Below are 19,739 nucleotides of genomic sequence, written 5' to 3'. Positions count from 1 at the left end.
ATTACTGTTAAAAACTCTGGCAAGACAATGATATCTGTGGGGCATCTGGCAGGAACAAATATGAAGATACTCTGAAAGGACATGTATTCCAACTATACTGCAAAAATATCCTACAGCTAAAAGCCTGGTAAAGATGAGTTCAAACTCCCAATTACAAAGCACATTAAAGCAAGATTTAGTTGAAACAATAAAGAATAGAATTAAATACCCCCAGAAAATCCCAGGTAATTATATAATTGATACACACTGTCCAATCATGTTTAAAATTATTATGGGCATAATAGAACACATAGAATATGTGAACAAGAAACAGGACACTAAAAATGGACAGTTTGGGGGAAAATGAAAATAAAAATCATTGAAATTTAAAAACTCAATGGGCAAATTAAATAGATGAGACACAGCTAAAGAGGGAATTAATGAATGGGGATTTAGAGCTGAGGAAATTAACAAATAATAGCAAAGTGAAATAAAGATGGAAAGTGTACAAGACAATTAAGAGATCTAGATGCTAGAATGAGAAGATCCATTAGGAGTTTCAGAAGAGATTTAGAGAGAATGAAGGAGTGTCATTTTAGAAGAGATGATGGTTAAGAATTTTCTACAGTTGAAACATATGAGTCTTTTAGATTCAGGAAGTATATATAGCAAATTGTGAACAGAGGAACAGTGACAGGGTAAAGATCTTAAAATCTGCTGGAGAGAAAAAGACAGATTACTAAAAGAGGAAGAAGAACAAATTGATTGTAGACTTCTCAATTGTAATGATAGAGAAGATAGTAGTATGAGACTAGTACATAGAAAAAAAGTAGAACTATCAACCTAGAAAGAATTCTATCACCAGCTAAACTGCCATGAAATGAAGAGATTTCAGACAGATTCACATTAACAGACTTGGTAATGGAAGTTCTAAAGGGCATAATTCAGGAAAAAATTTAAGCTTATAAGAAAAGAATGATACAAAGTTTCATGCATTTTATTTATGAAAGAGTAGTCTCTAACTTGGAGCCTTTTGGCCATTGTTTAGGATAAAATACTATTTACCGGTTTCCTAGGCTCTTGCAAATTAAGCAAGAATGATTGCTAAAGATAGACCCATAGAAATACCAATGTGAGCAGACCTTTGAAGAATAAGAGAAAGTAGAAAAATTACATGCTATAGCAGAATCTAAAATGCATAACTCTGCGTGTGGGTGCAAGTATGTGCACGTGCACTGGTAACCAATTGAAAAGTAATACGTGTGGAGTGATTTAAAATGGGAACAAAAAGTCCTTTTGTGCATTAGTGCTTGAGAGTATTTTACAACCCCGTACACTAACTGATGTTTATAATTACTCTGAATAAGAAATGGCTAAGCTTTGTTTTAGAAATCAGAAATACTTACTTTGTTTAGGAATATTTTCACCAAAGTCTTAGAATAAGAATTTTGGCATCTTGAGGGGGAAATGCCAGTTACCTTGAAAACTGACTTATGTGGAATACCTTGTAAATTAAGTAACAAATCCTCTTTTTGATTTGTTAAGTCTCTTAGTTTCCAGAAATCATTTGGTCCTGATGTGAGTTCATGTTAATTTCTCAGATACATTTCTCTGTGAAGCTGCCCATCATATCATTCCATTTTAGAGCTGATACTTGCCAGATATTTTTATTTTTTACTCCACGAAATGCCTTAGATAAGGGAATATCCAGTGCTCTAATGGTGATAATTATATATGTCAATAACCTTTGAGGTCTTCCTGCTTTAAAAGTATAAGACTCATTCTCCAAAGCCACATTTGCTACATATGTTTATAGTAGGTAGCACTGACCTACATTATAGGTAAATTTGTGAAGGATTCTCAAACTATAAATATTGATTTTGAAAAAGTTATAAATAATTAGGCTTTTTCAGGGGAGTGATATATTACAAAGAAGTGGTGGTAACTAATGAAATATTCTATGCCTTTTCATTCTTCCACAGCCAGTATCTTGAAAATTACCTCTGGATGAATTATTCTCCAGAAGTGTCCAGCAAAGCCTATTTAATGTCAATCTGCTGTATGGTGAATGAGAAGTTCAGAGAAAATGTCCCTGCATGGGAGGTAACAGATTTAAATTACTTCATAGCTTTCTTACTGTGCTCACTTAAGCCATTACAAAGTAGCACACTTTTTACCAATAATAAATAATGTTTTTAGAACAAAACTTTATCCAATAATAAATGTTGAGAAAAAGAATGGATGTGTGAAAAATAATATTAGATTTCTTTTGGTTTCAATACTTTCTTTAATTTACTGTGAATTGAAAAATTATGAATGTGGAGTTATTTTTCTGCTTTGAACTTAAAACAGAGTGGCATGAGTTATAAAGACTTTTACATCAGATAAAGTCAAATTTATATTAAGTAGCACAAAAAGATAATGCTTAAATGAGATATTTTTCAGTGTCTTGTTTCACAGCAGGGGGTATATATTTGTAGTTTTATGTGAATAAAGTAGTGTTTCCAAAGTTGAGACAGATATATTGTAATTTCAATTTTCTCTTTGTCTCTGATTTGGGATCTGTTTTCCCTTTTTGACATTTCTAATAGACTGACATTTTCTCTTTGTGCTACTGTAGTAGAGGCTTGATCAACTAGTAGAGGTCCAAAATTTTGGCTTTCTTTGGCCACCATGAAATGGTCAGCTTATCAAAAGAGTTTCTTCCCCTCCAGTCATACTTTTTTAAATAAGGAAAGGCATGGGTACTTTTCATCTCTTTTGAGGGGATGGTCTCCAAAATGAAAAGGTGTTAACATTCTTTAAGATAAAACCATGGACACTTCACTGAAATATTCATTAAGTGACAACCATCATATGGCAGATTAGAACCCAGAGTAAACTAAGGGCCTTGTGTCTTATTGAGAGATCTTAGGGATTTCGTGAAGTTGCTTCGAACTACCAAAGGAAGGGAGAGGGAAGCCAGAGAATGACTTGATCAGTTTGCAGGTTATAAAAACCACTTTGGCGATTAGAGCTTGAAACAGAGAAAAGACAATACAGATAAAGAGACGAGGTTACACACAGGTTTGGAAAGTAGAATTGATTTGACTTGATAATTGAAGTAGCTTTAGCTGGGAGAGGTATTATTTCCAATAACCTTCCAGGCTTGGGCAACTGAATGTAAAGGATGAGAGTGCCATTTACCAAGATAGGTAGAAGAGGGTTGAGGAATACTTTGGAGGGTACAAAATTATTGAATTGAGTTTTGGACTTACTGAGTTTAAATTGCTTTTGCAATATCTAGGTGAAATTGTCTAGTAGACAAAGGAATCTAAGGGTCTAGAGAAACCTGGACTGAAAATGTGTATTTAGGATCGTTAGCATACGGTAGTTGAAGTAATGGGAGGGGGAAAAGAAGAATGAGGCTAGAACCCTAGGAACACTGGTCTGTAAAGTGACAAAGGAGGAGGAGCCTTCAGCGCATTGAAAAGGGGCTGAGTGTTGGTAAGAGTCCTTTGCACTTGACAGCTGTAACAACTTCAGGGAGTGCTGTGGGTGGAAACCCGTTGTAGGGAAGTAAGTGAAACAGCTAGTGTAGGCCACACATTTGGAGCACATGCCTATGAAAGAAGGGAGAGGTAAGTAACAGAAAGGAACTAGGCGGGGAGGCAGATCACAGAGAGGCTGGAATATATTTACATTATTTACCTTTTTTTTTAACATTGTATGTTAAGAGTAAAGAGAACATAAAGGAAAGGCTGTCTTTGAGATTAGAGTGGGAAGACTTTAGTTTTTGCTAAAGGTGTTGTTTCTTTTGTTTAAATTAGAAGAGTTAAAACACTTTAGATCTTTAATAAGAAAACAAAGCTTAAGCTAATTACCAGTCTAATCCTTGAAGAAAAAATAAAGGAATTGAAGCCATTATTTTATTAGCTGAACGGTTCTGCAACTCTCACATAGTCCTGCCAGAAACCTGTATTTGACTTGCTACCGTTAATAAGAAAGCAAATAATCTTTTTGTAATTATTAGGTATTGTTAATGGACTACTAAAAAGTCCACCAGTGTTTGCTTAAAGGAGAAGAGGTGAGCAAGCCATTTCAAAATGAATTTTTATTTCTCTTTTCAGACTTTTAAGAAGAAGCCAGATGACTTCCCATTCTTTTTCAAGTGTATCTTGAAAGCGGCATTAGCTGAAACTGATGGTGAATTTTCACTCCATGAACAGACAGTCTTACTGCTTTTTCTTGATCATTGCTTCAATAGTTTGGTAATTTTTCTTTATCTTTTGGGGAAACGTGTAAGTTTTCTTGTTCTTTTCAGTTGAATGTAGATGAGATTACCTCTGTAGCCAACTCTTCATGGTAGTGGGGAATGAGGATAATGCTAACAGCTTGATTTCAGCCCCTTCTCAGTAAAATCTTTTTATAAGATCTGTTTGCTTTTTAATAGATTTAGACTTGATCACTCCTTTTCTCTATCTAGCCTCTAAGTAAAATGATAATAAGAGCTGAAGTTCTCCAGACGTAGAGCAGCAAAGAGTCTAATATTAACATTGAGTAATGAGATGTGTGTGTAAGCTATACACAGAAACATGGTTTCATTACTTCTCAGTCATACTTCATGCATAAGCTGGCAGGTCAGCAGGAGAGTTATGTTTTGAGTTGACTGTGTAGGGGTGGTTATGGATGATCTTTGAAAGTCTTTTGGGTTGTGTATGACACTTTTCATTCTTCATAGGATTATCTTCTAAAAAATTAATATTTACCGTAATTACTATTTCATTCGTGCTTCTCTACTGTGGTTATCTGAAGGTATATACCTATTTATTTAAAGATAGGTGCTTCTGAACTGATAGTGCATTTAGACCCATACAGGAGAATGCATGGGGTTTTTTCTTTCCCTGAAAACAGTCTTGGTAGATGGATAATTATTATCTGTTTCCATGTAGTACCTCACATGGATCTTGTAAAGACATAAGAAAAAGATTTATGATATGTCACTATTATCTCTTTAACATTTATTAAATTAAACAAAGCAAATATAAATAGATGTGATTCCTTGTCTGCAATTGAACAAAACCAAGATTTAATTAGTATTAGTAGTTTGGTGCTAGGTTTAATTAACTTAAAAGCTAGCTTATTATTGAAATACTTGATTTTTTTCAGCTTACCATCAGTTCTCATTATTTGAGGTAGCTACGCTCTATAAAGTAGCTGTGAACACTGAATTAGCTATAACTGAACCATTGCTCTTGGGGAAAATACAGGGTTAGGTTCATGCAAGCCTCTGGTCACGACAAACTGATCAGCGTATAACTGTTTTATGTGTTTCTGTTTAAAGTCACCTTATGTAATATATGTTGTTGATTCATTAACATTGAACTCGTGGTCAACAGTGCTGTAACTTAAAACAAACCTTATCTAACACACATATTTCCTCTGTAAGGCACATCACAGCCTTCTAACGCCCAGGAACACTGGACAACACTTCAGTCCTGTGCTTGGGGCCATTTTAAATAGCAAAATCACCAACCAAAACCACAATAATGTGAAAAAGTAGCACTAAATAGACCAAAAAAAGATGCTAGTGTATAATGTGAGAGCTGAAGCAAGAAGGCAGAGCATCACCTTGTCCAGCCTCAGCTGGAAATGTGTGTGTCGGGCAGCTCACGTTTTTCTCTGCTCTGTACTGACAATGAATGACAACAAAAGCTTTGGGAATATTGAATTGGGGATTACAAATACATTTTTGCAGGTGGATGAATTCACAAATATGGAATCTACAAATAATGAGGCTTGACTGTATCTTTTTAAAAAAGTATTGAACTTCTTAATAATAAAATATCATTAATTTGAAAATACTGATGGCATGTTTTCCCCCAGGACTTAAAAAGGCAGTACGCGCCTTATGTAAAGACTTAGGTTAAAGTGCTGGTGTGTTTATATACTTGGTTTCTTCATGCTTTATACAGGAAGTAGACTTGATACGGAGTCAAGTGCAGCAGCTTATCTCCCTTCCAATGTGGATGGGCTTACAGCCTGTAAGTATCTAATTTCAGAAACTTACATATATTTATAAGTGGAACATGTGGTTTTAGACTGTGTAGCTTTAATATGGATATAAAATGGTAGCTAAAAGTCCCCTTTCCTGCTTACAAAATTTGTCTAATTTACTATGCATTAACTTATCATAGATGTAGTTTTTTCCGTTTTAAAGTTTTTATATGTAAGCTAGCATATGTTTCACCTGATTTCATTATTGTAAGGTGAAATAAGGTAATATCTATTGTGCTCAGAGAGGAGTTAATTTAGTAAAATATTATTACTCGTATATATGTCTTTGGATGAGACTAAGTACAGACTTGAATTTTTTATTTTTCTTGATTGGAATGTATATACAGCTATAGGAGAAGATCAGAATTATGTTTAGTATTAGCAACTTCATTTTTCTCATCAAATTCTTGTTGGATAATATGTGCCAGTATTATCAGATCTTAGGGAATAAAGTTAAAACTATCAAATTTCAGTATAATACTGTATTCAGAATTCCATTTCCTGCTCTTGGGTGGTTTTGTAGATGCCCAGATAGGCAGGCTCATTCATAGGTACAGTTGATGAAGGTGAAAACAGGCACGTATAAATAATTAATACTAAGTTAAAAATAGATAAGTGCGGTAAGAAAGAATGTGCCGGTGTGGGCATTTCCTTATTGTGATAGCTCTTTTATGTTCATTGTTTCAGACCCTTTTTTTTGAACTTTAATGCTCCTAAATGTTAATGCTCATTTTTCAAATTAAAGTCCTTAATTTTAGAAATCAGAAAAAAATGTATTATTGAGCTTAAAATCTTGACTAGAAAAGGCAGTTTCTTCTGTCTTATTTTTTTCTATTAACAAGTGTCAGAATTGAACAGTTTCTTAAAATATAGGTATTCGTTTCTTAGTTTTCAGGTTTTGTCGTGTTGCTTTCTGGTTTTATCCCATTGCTCTGTATTATATCCATACATTAGAAAACTACCTAATAGTTGATCTAATCTTTATCCTTGTAAGCTTTGGGGTTACTGATAATTTAATGTCACATCACTCTTTCAGGCACGATTGGAATTAGAATTAAAAAAGACACCTAAACTAAGAAAATTCTGGAACTTGATTAAAAAGAATGATGAAAAGATGGATCCAGAAGCAAGAGAACAGTATGTTGCCAAAGCTTTGTTCCATGTTGGTTTCTTATGCTGGGTTGTGAGTCTTAGATATTGCTGACTTGATTTGTTGTTTCCTTTACATACTGCTGAACCAAATAAATGATTAAGAAGCACTTAGACTGTCATAGGAATATTTTTCTCAAAGGTCCAAGGGAGAAGCCAAAACTTCACCACGTTTTTCTCCTTTCCCTTATCTCTGCTCCAGTCATAAATGTATCACTGGGTCTTCCCCTTGCCTGTTGTCTATCATAGTCTCTGTCGTGGATGGTTCTCAATTTTCTCCACAGTCTGCAGGCTATCATTCCAACTTATCTTTATTTTTCTTACTCCTGCACTCTTAACAATGACTAATACACTCCATTTTATACAGTTCATTCATTCCATAAATATTGAGTGTTTATTATTTTGCTGAGTACTATTATAGGTATAGGGGTTGTGGCAGAGAAGAAAATGGAAAGTAATTCCTGCTCTTGTGGAGCTTACATTCTAGTTGCGGAAGGCAGCAAATAACAGATGAATTATATGGTATATTATGTGGTGGTCCATGCTAAGGAGAAAAATAAATCAAGTATAACAATTAAGGAAGCAGATGAGGGTTGCAGGGTATTTTAATAGTAAGTATTACCATTTGGATAAAAATCTAGTAGCAATTATTTATTTCATCAAACAAAGTGCTGTTAGTAGGACCCAGGGGAAGAATCTGTATACTCTAAGAGATTTGTTCCGCTTTCTCTTTGAGGCTAGCTGGTCTAACTGTGTTCTTGCCTTATTTACTCTCTGAATCTTCCAGCAGTGATCCTTTTTCTTTCTTCATCTTTAAGTGCTCTTTTCCACTCACTATTTTTTCCCTCTGCTTATATGCTTAGGACTCGCTTCCCTTGGGCCTATGATAACTTCTTCTGACTCTTATTTTTTCCTCCACTTAGGAGAGTAGTCTGTATACACCTGTAGATAGTAACTGAAGTCATGAGTATGAGTGAGATTATGTAGTGAGTATGTAAACTATGAAAAGAGGGTTGAGGACAAAAAGAAGTGAAGCTTGGAGTTTTGCTGGTGATTACTGAAAATGAGAAGAACTGAAAAAAGCTGGATATCAGAGAAACAAGTTTGGGAGTCAGGAGGTGAGAGCTATAAGGACAGGATATTAGGGTCAGAATAGGAATATCCTTTCTTTAACTTCGAACTCCAGTCTCATCTCTTCCATGGTATCTTTCTAACCAATAGCCTCTTGATTGGGCTAATTACATGATATCTTTGCATTATTTGACTACTTCTAAAAAATTTAAACTCTCTCTTCCCGTTACCTCAATATGATTTAATTCCAAATCGATAGACTATTCATTGTTTTGTAAACATTCCTTCCCTAACTACCCTTTCCACTCTACTCCACTTAATTGAAGGGTAACCTTCTACATGCTCTTCCACACCAACTACTCTAGGCCACAGTGCTTTCTTCTTCTGCACTCCTAAAACAGACTGTGTTTCTATTGAAACATCAGGTCTTTTCATAATGATTAGACTATGTATAGTTGTTTAGAGTATAGGTTCTACAATCAGACTTAACTAGGTTTCACACTCACCTGCCGTGTAAATTGGGGCAAGTTACTGTACCTCCTTGAGCCTCAGTGTGAAATCAAGACAACAGTACCTGTTTCGTAGGACTGTCGTCAGTATGAGACTGTTTTGTATGATGTACTTAACACAGCTCACATCCTGGCACAGTAAGTGCTCAGTTAATGTCAGCCAGTTTTATTAATGCTGGCTTGTGCTATTAATTATATTTTATGACTTGTCATTTCAAGTATATTTTAGTCATTCTCCTCCTTTTTATTTCCACCAGGACTGGCATAATCAGTTGTAGCCATCCAGTACCTTATGATTGTTTTTTGATTAGTTGGTACATAGTGCATCTTAAATTAGTAATGAGTAAACAGTTGTTTTTTAAACTAATATTTAATTTTTATACATCGTAATACTCTGTTTAATAGTTTAAACATATTAAAGTATGTAATTGCTTATCTCATTTTAACTACATACTGAAATGTTAGATTTTTTATGTTTCAAGAGCAGACTGTAAATGAAATTTTGAAAACTTTCTAGTTCTGACCTTTGAATCACAAGTGAAAACTTTTACAGTAAGAAGATAGAGATGCTTTCTTGGCTGGTTTATTAGGCCAGTAATGAGGCTCTTCTTTTCTTCATGTAGTGCTGTACTTACATTCAAAGAAGAAGCTGTGTGTTTAAATTATGGTCCTCATTTCAGAGAGAAATGGAACATTTTGAACAGTGTAAGAAAGGCTGTTCAGCATTTAAATTTTACTTTTGAAATAATTATTTCTCAAAAATAATTTGGTCACTGTTTGTTCTCTCTGATTTTAGAGCCTATCAAGAAAGAAGATTTCTTTCACAGCTCATCCAGAAGTTTATCTCTGTACTGAAATCAGTTCCACTTTCTGGTAACTATCTTCCTCTTCTCAGCTCATTTGTGAAGTTACCATTTAGATTCCCATATAGTATTTACTAATCTTTAGTCTAAAAACTGCTCTCAGAGTGATTTTAAATTATATTGACAAGGGGTTATGTCCTTCCCCTTTCAAATAAGTTACCAGTCTGAGTATCGTGGCTGCCTTAGAAATTCACGTAATTTAAGGGCACCAGCATGGTTATTAAAATGTTCATTTATTTATTTTTGGAGCTTGCTTATAAGCCACAGGTCCTGAACAAGGTTCTGGGACATGGTGAACAAGACACTCACAGACCCTATCTACATGGCATTTACAATTTGTTGAGTAGTGTTTTCAAGTAATATCAAATATTGTTAGGAGGGGAAGAGGAGAATTATTTTGAGATATGAGCTACAAGATGAGATGGAAAGGATTTTCCTCCATCGTGGCCCCCATTTATTGGTGAAACATATATAAATATATGCTATGTAGAGTATAAATTTCAAAATATATCATGATTATACTGTATATAGATAGGTGTGTGTGTGTGTGTGTGTGTGTGTGTGTGTGTGTGTGTGTGTGTGTGTGTGTGAGTGAGAGACCTATGTACCAGGAAGAGCTAATTACATTATTCTGGGTTCGCAAGATCTTTATAAGCATTATGTATGATATGTCATAGGTTGTTAATATTTTATTTTCTAACTGGAATATAATCTAAGAACAATGCTGTAGGTGTACCATATTTATATGCACCAGAGATTATAGCATATATATGAATCAGATTGTAGCTTTGTTTAAACTGAAATACAACAATTATTTACTTATAAATGTTGCTGCCCCCCCGCCCAAGTAATAGTTTACAACGGAAAATCACACCTGTAATTCAGTGACGAGTAGATACTAATGCTATAAATGCTAATTTATGGTACCTGATTTGGGGCATAATATCAGTATTACTACCAGCATCAGTATAAAGAAAAAATTGTCATATGCTTATAATCTATGTCACTTAATATTTGTGTATTTAAATCTTTCAGTTAAGAACCTTAAACCTGGAAAGAAGACTTAGATTTGGTTTCCTTGGCACAAATAGTAATAATGAGAACCAGTAATGTCTGTAACAATTAGGGTCATAAAAATTGATGTCATCTTGGGAATTCCTTCATGGTCCAGTGTGTAGGACTCAGTGCTTTCACTGCCGTGGGCCTGGGTTTAATCCCTGGTCGGGGAGCTAAGATCCCACAAGCCACGCAGCGTGGCCAAAAAAAAAAACAAATTGATGTCACGTAGAAAGGTTTGAAAGTCAAGTAAATACAACAATATAGGACCTGCAGTAATTTTAACATCCTATAAACTACTAACTGTTGCCATTGTCATAATATATTGTCAGAAAAGAAAATTTCTTAAATTGATCTTGAGCTTTAATCAAAATTTGTTAACTTTCTGGCAAAGGAACCAACAAGGTGATGAAAATAGTGTGCCAGTTCAGAGAGGGCATAAAAACAGATAGAATATATAGTTAGGAAATAGAAAACTAATTTATAAAAGAGTAAAAAAGATTGTGTGTAGTTTCATTTTACAGGGTCATTACAGACAACCTGTCCATATCAGTTGTTATAAAGGAAATCTGTATAGGGTGGTCTGAGATGTCAGGACGGCTATCAGAAGAAAGGAAAAATACACAATACACATAAAAAGCAAACAATAAGGATACATTGATGTCTGAAACTGAAATAACAGGGCTTCAGCTCTGAAGAATTATGCCTAGTAGGGCCAATTAGTGTAAAAATATGCTGTTTTATCCACCAGAACTCAGAAATTGAGTACCAAGCATCACGTTCTAATTTTAAATAGGCCATTGCCAGTAATTTTCTCAAGCAATAAATAAAAATACAAAGACAGCTCTTGTTCACTTTTAAAATTTTGGACAAAATTATTTTCCTTTGACAGTAATAAGGAAGAAAAGATACAACAGAGGACCGATTTGAATGGATTTAATTTAAAAGTCGCTCCTTTAAATTCTTTAGTTTTAGTGGCTGTGTGACCTAGACTATGTCTCAGAAAACCTGGATTCCAGTTCTAACCAGCCATTACTTTGTTCTATACTTTTATCAAGTTATTTTCCTCTGGTCCTCAGTTTCTTACCTGGAAAATGAAGAGGTAGTACAGATGTTCTCTGAGGTCTTTTCCAGCTGTGAAATTCTATAGTTATGTTATTTTAGGGTTTGGATTATGGGCATGTGTTAGTTACAAAAGTATTCATATTTCTTTCTTCACATAAAGCCTTCTATTTTCCTGTATGCTACAAGTAAAAGAGTGGATTTATTTAAGCATTTGTAGGATGCCTTCTACAGGTCTAGCACTGGTTTATTTGCTGCTGGGAGTCCTTAGCCTAGGGACCCTGAAATTATCTCCTCTTCAATTGAAACAGTCTTGTCAGGTTGGTTTCAGCTGGTAAAATAGCAGAACATTTTCTGACATTAGAAAAAAAAGACATTTGTAATCCGAAAGCATGTCATGTCACAAGGTTTGTAATTCTTTAAAAACAAAAATGTTTTTAAAAATAGTACATCAATGCTCATGAATAACACAAGATAGTGATTTAAAAAATATTTTATTGCTCTATGTGTCATTGACATTTTAATGTCAGTTAATACATGTACAGTGAAAAAAAGTCACAAAAATTATCCCTTTAATTAGTTTGTTTTGTATCTTCCCCACCCATTTTCTGTGCATTTTAAAGAGATATATATATATATCTTTGTGTGTATACAGGTACACATACGTGTATGTGTTTATGCATATGAAAGAAATTCTAGATGTTTAGTATGTGAAGAAAATAAGGAAAGTAGGTCAATAACTGAGATAAAACTGCCTTTCTAGTTCTTCTATTCAAGTTTTTTCAACATCTAATCACTTGGTACACATTTTTAAAAATTAACACTTTAAAAATATTTTTGCACGTCTGATTTTTAAAATGTTTCTCTCATCTAAGCTGCATTTTTCATTTTCTCATATTTATAGAGCTTACTGTAAGGGTAAGGCCTGCCCTTTTTGAAATATATGTGAGGTCTGTGCTCTGAACCATAGTTAGTCCAATCCTGATGAATGAGACAAATAACCTTGTTTAAATAACTAAATAACTGCCAATTTTAAGATACAGTACCATAAAACGCCCTAAGTAAGAAAGTTTTAACATGTTTTCTCTGTTATGTCTAGAACCTGTCACTATGGACAAAGTTCATTATTGTGAAAGATTTATTGAACTTATGATTGATCTAGAGGTAAGAAGTGTGCAGTGACTTCTGTTGCATAATCATTAAGGAGGCTAAGATTAAGCCTGTGACTATATATGAAATACTTCTTTATCACCTCAAGCTGGCCTTAGTTTGTTTGTACCTATTTCAAAATGTCTTATAGAGAAGAAAGTCAAAAGTGATTGTCCCTTGAAGTTTTCAGATGACTGTCAAATGGCTGCATTTGTATAAAAAACATTATTTAGTGTAGTTATTAAACACGAGTCCAGCAATGGCAATTTATTTTGTGTCATATTTAATACCCCTACGTAGAGTTTTAAAAAGGGCTGAAGTTGTAGATTTATGGCCATCGCTTTAATCATCTCACTTTTCTAAATGTGCCTAATATTATTGATGAAGAAAGATATAGCTGCTTGCTGTAGTCAATTTTTAAAATTAAGATTTTTAAAAAAGATTTCATGCTACTGGGTGCAAGATTTTGATACAGAGTTCAGATGCAGAGTTGGTATAGTTCAGATTGAATTCATTTCCATTCCTTTCCTCTCCCTCTTTAATGCAGAAAATTGAAAGAAAATCCTTTCTGTTCATTCCTTATCAGGAGAGCTAGGGTGGTTTCTAGACATGAGGATTAGAGTATTGGACTCGCAGTCATTCATGAGATCTTCATTGAGATTCCAGCTCTGCCAGTAACTGTAATCTCTGAGGATCTCAGTAACCTCCCCTTTAACATGAGGGTATTTGACTAGATTAGTGGTTTCCAAACTGTGATTGTCATAGTTTCTCAGTATTGTCTTTCTGACTGTCAAAGAATGATATGGGAAGAGGAAACTGAGAAAGGGATCTCCATTTAGGGTTTTCCACTCCCTTTTCCCCATTTTTAAACCTGCACACAATACATATTGGGATTTCATATAGGATTTTGTTTGCAAACTAGTGGCCAGGGTATCTGAGATTTCTTCCAGTGCTGGATTTTATTTAGAAACATTACCACTGAATTTATTTACAGCACGGACCAGACCCTTTGCTTTGTGCAGAGTGTCTTTCGGGGGGCTGAGGGTACTTTGTATGTGATTAGCACTTCTGCACTATGTATCAGTCGACTTCACCTGTAGCTGGGAGAGCATGCAGACTTATTGCTGTGGTGATTATTTTCTCTAGGCCCTACTCCCCACAAGACGCTGGTTTAATACCATCCTGGATGACTCCCACCTTTTGGTTCACTGTTACCTTTCCAATCTTGTTCGTAGAGAAGAGGATGGCCATCTTTTTTCCCAGGTGAGCACTGGTGGATCTGAACATATTTATTGTTTTCATTTCTAAGTCAATCTTTTCTTTCTTTGCCATGCACCTGGGAGTACTGGTAGCAACATATATTTTGCTAAATACTGAATTGAATGATGTAAATTCCTCATTAGTCATTTTAAAGTAAAACCAGGGCTTTCCTGGTGGCACAGTGATTGAGAGTCCGCCTGCTGATGCAGGGGACACGGGTTCGTGCCCCAGTCCGGGAAGATCCCATAGCCGCGGAGCGGCTGGGCCCGTAAGCCATGGCCGCTGAGCCTGCGCGTCCGGAGCCTGTGCTCCGCAACGGGAGAGGCCACAGCAGTGAGAGGCCCGCGTACCGCCAAAAAAAAAGTTAAACCAAGTCTTAATATACAAAACGGATGCCTTCTTGTATAGGTGGCCTATACTAATTTTATATTATAACCTTTTTTCTCTTCTGAATATTCATTTTATTAATGTAAACAGTAAAACAATTAAGCATTTTAAATTTGAGGCGATTAGGTAATTCAGATAAACGTTTTGTTAATCATATGTGATTTTATTATTGGACTAAATTATGTGTGATGTAGTCCCACATACTCATATATATTTTGATTCTATGTCAGTAACCACTGTGGACTATTAATAGATGATAAGCATTACTTTCGAGTGAACTGTGCCCTAATATCATGGCTCTCTTTGCATAAGACGAGGGTGACAGAGGCAGTTGATAGTGTGGAAGTACATATACACTTAGACTGCTGCCTTGAGTTGGAAGGCAAGTGAACTCTGTTTGCTGCCTTGGGTAGGAAGACACACTATTAAGGTTTCCCATTTCCTGTAATGTCATCCAGAAGAAAAGTCTTCTAACAGACTTCTAACACTCACCTTTCAGATAACAGCTGGAGATAAAATTTTCATGTGTGTATTTGCACACTGTTCTAAGAATTCTTTTGTCTTGTATCTGTGAGCATTCCTTTTTTTCCTGTTCTGTTATTAATTTTACCCCGTGATTTGTTGCATATATTAAAATACATTAAAATCCTAATATCTGGGGGGGGAATAAATTGGGAGATTGGGATTGACACATAGACACTACTATATATAAAATAGATAACTAATAAGAACCTACTATATAGCACAGGGAACTCTACTTAATACTCTGTAATGGCCTGTATGGGAAAAGAATCTAAAAAACAGTATATATACGTATACGTATAACTGATTCACTTTGCTGTACAGCAGAAACTAGCACAACATTGTAAATCAACTATACACCAATAAAAATTAATTTAAAAAATCCTAATATTTGATCTGCCATAGATTAGAATTAAGAATAATAAAAATTGGGGGCGAATGGAGCCCCAAATTCTGTTGATTCTGTTGATACTGCCAGCACAGGGGGAAAGCAGGCCTTCTTAAAGCACCAGGAAGTAAGCCAAAGAAAGCTTGATGGCCATGGAGACCGAAGAGAGGAATGACTAGCTTAGCTTTTCCCACCTTGCTGTTTTTTCTAATAGAAGCATAGAGAAGAGTATCTCTAATTGTGAATTGCAAAACCCTCATCAGAAAATTTTAAGTGGCATAAGACCTCAGGAGTTCCCTCTAATGGTATAGTTCTATATAGATAGATTATTTTTTCCATTAAAATGATTGACTTTCTTTGATTAGTTCCTTAATGTCTCTTTAGTATTGGGATTGCAGTTGAAGTTCTTTCCTGTAGAAGTAGACCATGTGTATGAAATAGACTTAACAGTCTGTTCACAAGGCATATACTTTATGCTCACATAAATAAAACACGTTTGTATATGTGCTGAAATGTTTGTTGCAATGTTTACATTCCAAAGCTCTTCAGTACCTCTAAGAAGGTATGTGGATTTTATTATTTTTAATACTGTCGTATTTTTGCTTTCTTGTTCTCATGTTTACACAGTTTATTAATTTAAATGTATCCTTTCAGCTTTTGGACATGCTTAAGTTCTATACTGGTTTTGAGATTAATGATCAGACTGGAAATGCTCTGACCGAGAATGAGATGACTACGATTCACTATGATAGAATTACTTCTCTACAGGTAATTGAAATGCATTATAGCCTTTGCGTCTGCTCCATGAAGTTGAGTCATAAATAATTTAGATTTTATGTAGTACAAATAGGAAAGGTACTAATTTCATAGTGTGTTCATCTTGAATTTTTAAAATATTGCTAATTCTGATGGATTCGTGAAAAAGAATGCTTTCTTTTATAGTTCTCAATCTTGAGACTCAGTATATTGATATTTGACACTCAAAAAATATTAGTTACTGGGCCAGTGTAGTGTGTTTAAGTATCAGTTTTATTTTATGAAAGGGTATTTCAACTTGACAAAGTATGTGTAAGTGCTTTGTACATTTTAAAGATAAACACATGTAATGGGACTGAAATTTACCAGTGCAGCTCAGATGTGCCCCAAAAGTACCTTTGTTACTATTACTGAGCACATTTTGCTCTTGAACTCAGTTTTGTCTGGTGGCAGCTTTTATTTCTCAATTTAAAGTAATTCAGTTCTTTACATTTTAAAGAGTCTTTTTTTGGGTAAAGACTCAGCCAAACTTAAGTTCAAATTGTCTTTCATGATCAGCTCAGACATGTTTTCCTGCTTTTCTCAGAACATTAGTGTTTTTGTCCTTCTGCCTCTGCCCTTGAAGTGACCACAGCGGGTGTGGTGTGTGGCTGTTCTCTCGGCCACCAGCAAGGCACAATGACTGTGCCCTTGGAGCTTGGTTGTCAGCCTACTGACAAGGCCCCAGCCCTTGTTCTTTTTTTTTTTTTTTTTTTTTTTTTGCGGTACGCGGGCCTCTCACCGTTGTGGCCTCGGCCGTTACGCAGGCTCAGCGGCCATGGCTCACGGGCCCAGCTGCTCTGCAGCATGTGGGATCCTACCGGACCGGGACACGAACCCGTGTCCCCTGCATTGGCAGGCGGACTCTCAACCACTGCGCCACCAGGGAAGCCCCCCAGCCCTTGTTCTTGATGGTGCTGGAGTCCTCCTGGGAGCTGACTCGCCTTCATTTCCTAGCTCAGGCAGCTCACTTTCAGGCTTGGTTTCAGGGTCATTTTGCCATTGCCTGTAGTTGTTTCATGGCAGGCTCATCGATAACCTTGGCAACCTTCTGTGTCATCCAGTACAGAGCACGTGAAAACTTGTGGATCTTCCCAGTGCCACATGAGCATTATGGAGGACTAAGAATGTTATTTCACACACACTTAATCAAATCAGCATGATGCTGCTCTTTCTGTTTCCTTGCAGCTTACCCCACGTTGGTTGGAGGTGTTACCCTGCGAGGTTCTCTCTTTCCAGAGTTCCAAAGTAAAGCAGGGCACAAGCACACTATGCTGTAGGCCTCTCCCTTGAGATACATCTTCATTGGGAGTTGCCCTTGAGACTTTCTTATGGTTTTGTTAGGCCAATTCTTGATCATAAAGTGTTTTGTTTTGTTCTTTCTCTTCTCCTGTCAGTGAAGCTGGCCTTCCTGGCTATTTTCCTTTATATGCAAAATACAGTTTTAGAAATCAGAAACTGAACATTGATTCTTTATACTCTCCAGCTAGAACAATTTTGTTTTTTTCCCATTGAAGCTAATGCTTTTGAATAAGGCAGAGGTCACATATGAGAAGCATATAAGAAGGAGAATTGCATTAATTAAAAAAAATTTTTTTCCATTATGCAGTATATAAGTTGTAATTTATTATATTAATATGTAGGCATTAATTAATTAGTTAATTCTGTTCTTTTCTAGAGAGCTGCTTTTGCACATTTCCCTGAGCTCTATGATTTTGCCCTCTCAAATGTTGCAGAAGTAGATACTCGGGAATCCTTGATCAAGTTTTTTGGACCTCTTAGGTAAGGCAATATGAAAGGACAACTGAATTTTAATTTTCTTTTTTGTTTTAGTTACTTTTGCACTACTTTAGGTGATGTTACTTGTTGCACTACTGTTTATTGGCAACTAGAACTAGTGCTTCTCTCTAGCATTTGTTATCTTTGAGTCACTTAAATATAATTACACATCTTCTCTTTATTTTGGTAAAATTTTTATTTTTCGTAACTTATATATTTTTCCTAGATCCCAAATTTTTTTAGAGTAGAATATAAGCTGGTATCCCATCAGTCGTAAACAACATACAACAGAAACCAGTAAATGTTCATCCTATGTGATATTAGAGGTTAGGCATAAGAAAAATTTTGCATGTTTAAAATTTATTAAATTGTAATGTTCTCTGGCATCTCTGTTAAGTATACTTTTTTGAAAATAGCAATAATAGCATATATTTATTTAGTTTGTGATAGGTACTCTACTAGTATATAAATAAGTTAATTCTCAAAATATTCATGTGAGAGGAGTAGGTACCATTTTACATATAAGGTAGCCGAGGCACAGAAGAGTTGAGTACTTTGCCTGAGTCACACAGCAAGTAAGTGGCAAAGATAGGATTTTTTTTTTTTTTATAAATTTATTTTATTTTATCTTTGGCTTCGTTGGGTCTTCGTTGCTGCACACGGGCTTTCTCTAGTTGCTTCGAGTGAGGGCTACTCTTCATTGCAGTGCACAGGCTTCTCATTGAGGTGGCTTCTCGTCACGGAGCATGGGCTCTAGACACACGGGCTTCAGTAGTTGTGCCACACAGGCTCAGTAGTTGTGGCTCATGGACTCTAGAGCGCAGGCTCAGTAGTTGTGGTGCCTGGACTTAGTTGCTCCGCGTCATGTGGGATCTTCCCGGACCAGGGCTGGAACCCGTGTCCCCCGCATTGGCAGGCGGGTTCTTAAGCACTGCGCCAACAGGGAAGCCCCAAAGATAGGATTTGAACCTAGGTAGTCTGACTTCTGAGCCCTAATTATTTTTTTTTTGAGGTATAATTGACATAAAACATTATATTAGTCTCAGGTGTATAACACAATGATTTAATATTTGTATTTATTGTGAAATTAATCACCACGAGTCTAGGTAGCATTTATCTCCATATATAGAGAACTTTTTGGTCTTGTGGTGAGAACATCTAAGATCTACTTTCTTTGCAACTTGCAAATATGCAGTACACTATTACTAATTATAGTCACCATGCTGTACAATTACATACCCATGACTTATTTATTTTATAACTGGAAGTTTGTACATTTTGATCTCCTTTACCATTTCACCCACCTTTGCCTTGGGCAACCACCAATCTGTTCCCTGTTTCTGTAAGCTTGGTTTTTTTTGGGGGGGAGGGTTGTTTTAAAATTCCACATATAAGTGACTCATTAAATTCCACATATAAGTGACCCACACAGTATTTGTCTTTCTCTTTCTGACTTATTTCAGTTAGCATAATGGCCTTAGGGTCCATCCATGTTGTTGCAAATGGCAAGATTTCATTCTTTTTTATTCTGAGCCCTAACTTTTGACCATTGTGCTCTGTTATCTCCTCATTTTCCTTAACTCTGGGGAGAATTTATGTGTAGTTAATTGGCTATTTAAACTGAAGCAAACTGAGATTGGTCTGGTCATTCATTTTCATATGAGGATATGTAATAACTTATAGTAACACACACGTCTACTTCCTTCTTTTAAATAATGGCATTGAGTTCTGTTG

General features: G+C 35.6%; 1 protein-coding gene across 3 annotated transcripts in view; it reads left to right on the top strand.

Annotated features, from left to right (window-relative positions):
- The window catches only part of AQR (aquarius intron-binding spliceosomal factor), a 121,683-nt gene that overhangs the window by 13,367 nt on the left and 88,577 nt on the right, over window positions 1-19,739 (top strand). For all 3 annotated transcript variants that reach the window (XM_082649008.1, XM_082649007.1, XM_082649006.1), the window contains exons 5-13: window positions 1,962-2,082; window positions 4,089-4,229; window positions 5,934-6,002; window positions 7,052-7,152; window positions 9,541-9,617; window positions 12,825-12,889; window positions 14,021-14,137; window positions 16,086-16,199; window positions 17,905-18,008. In XM_082649008.1, coding sequence (XP_082505134.1) covers window positions 1,962-2,082; window positions 4,089-4,229; window positions 5,934-6,002; window positions 7,052-7,152; window positions 9,541-9,617; window positions 12,825-12,889; window positions 14,021-14,137; window positions 16,086-16,199; window positions 17,905-18,008 — 909 coding nt within the window. The remainder of the gene's footprint in view (window positions 1-1,961; window positions 2,083-4,088; window positions 4,230-5,933; window positions 6,003-7,051; window positions 7,153-9,540; window positions 9,618-12,824; window positions 12,890-14,020; window positions 14,138-16,085; window positions 16,200-17,904; window positions 18,009-19,739) is intronic.

Source organism: Grampus griseus (genome assembly GCF_964374135.1).
Source record: "Grampus griseus genome assembly, chromosome: 2".
Classification (NCBI taxonomy): Eukaryota; Metazoa; Chordata; class Mammalia; order Artiodactyla; family Delphinidae; genus Grampus; species Grampus griseus.
The sequence above is the reverse complement of the archived record's forward strand: the minus strand, read 5'-3'. Positions and strand labels throughout refer to the sequence as shown.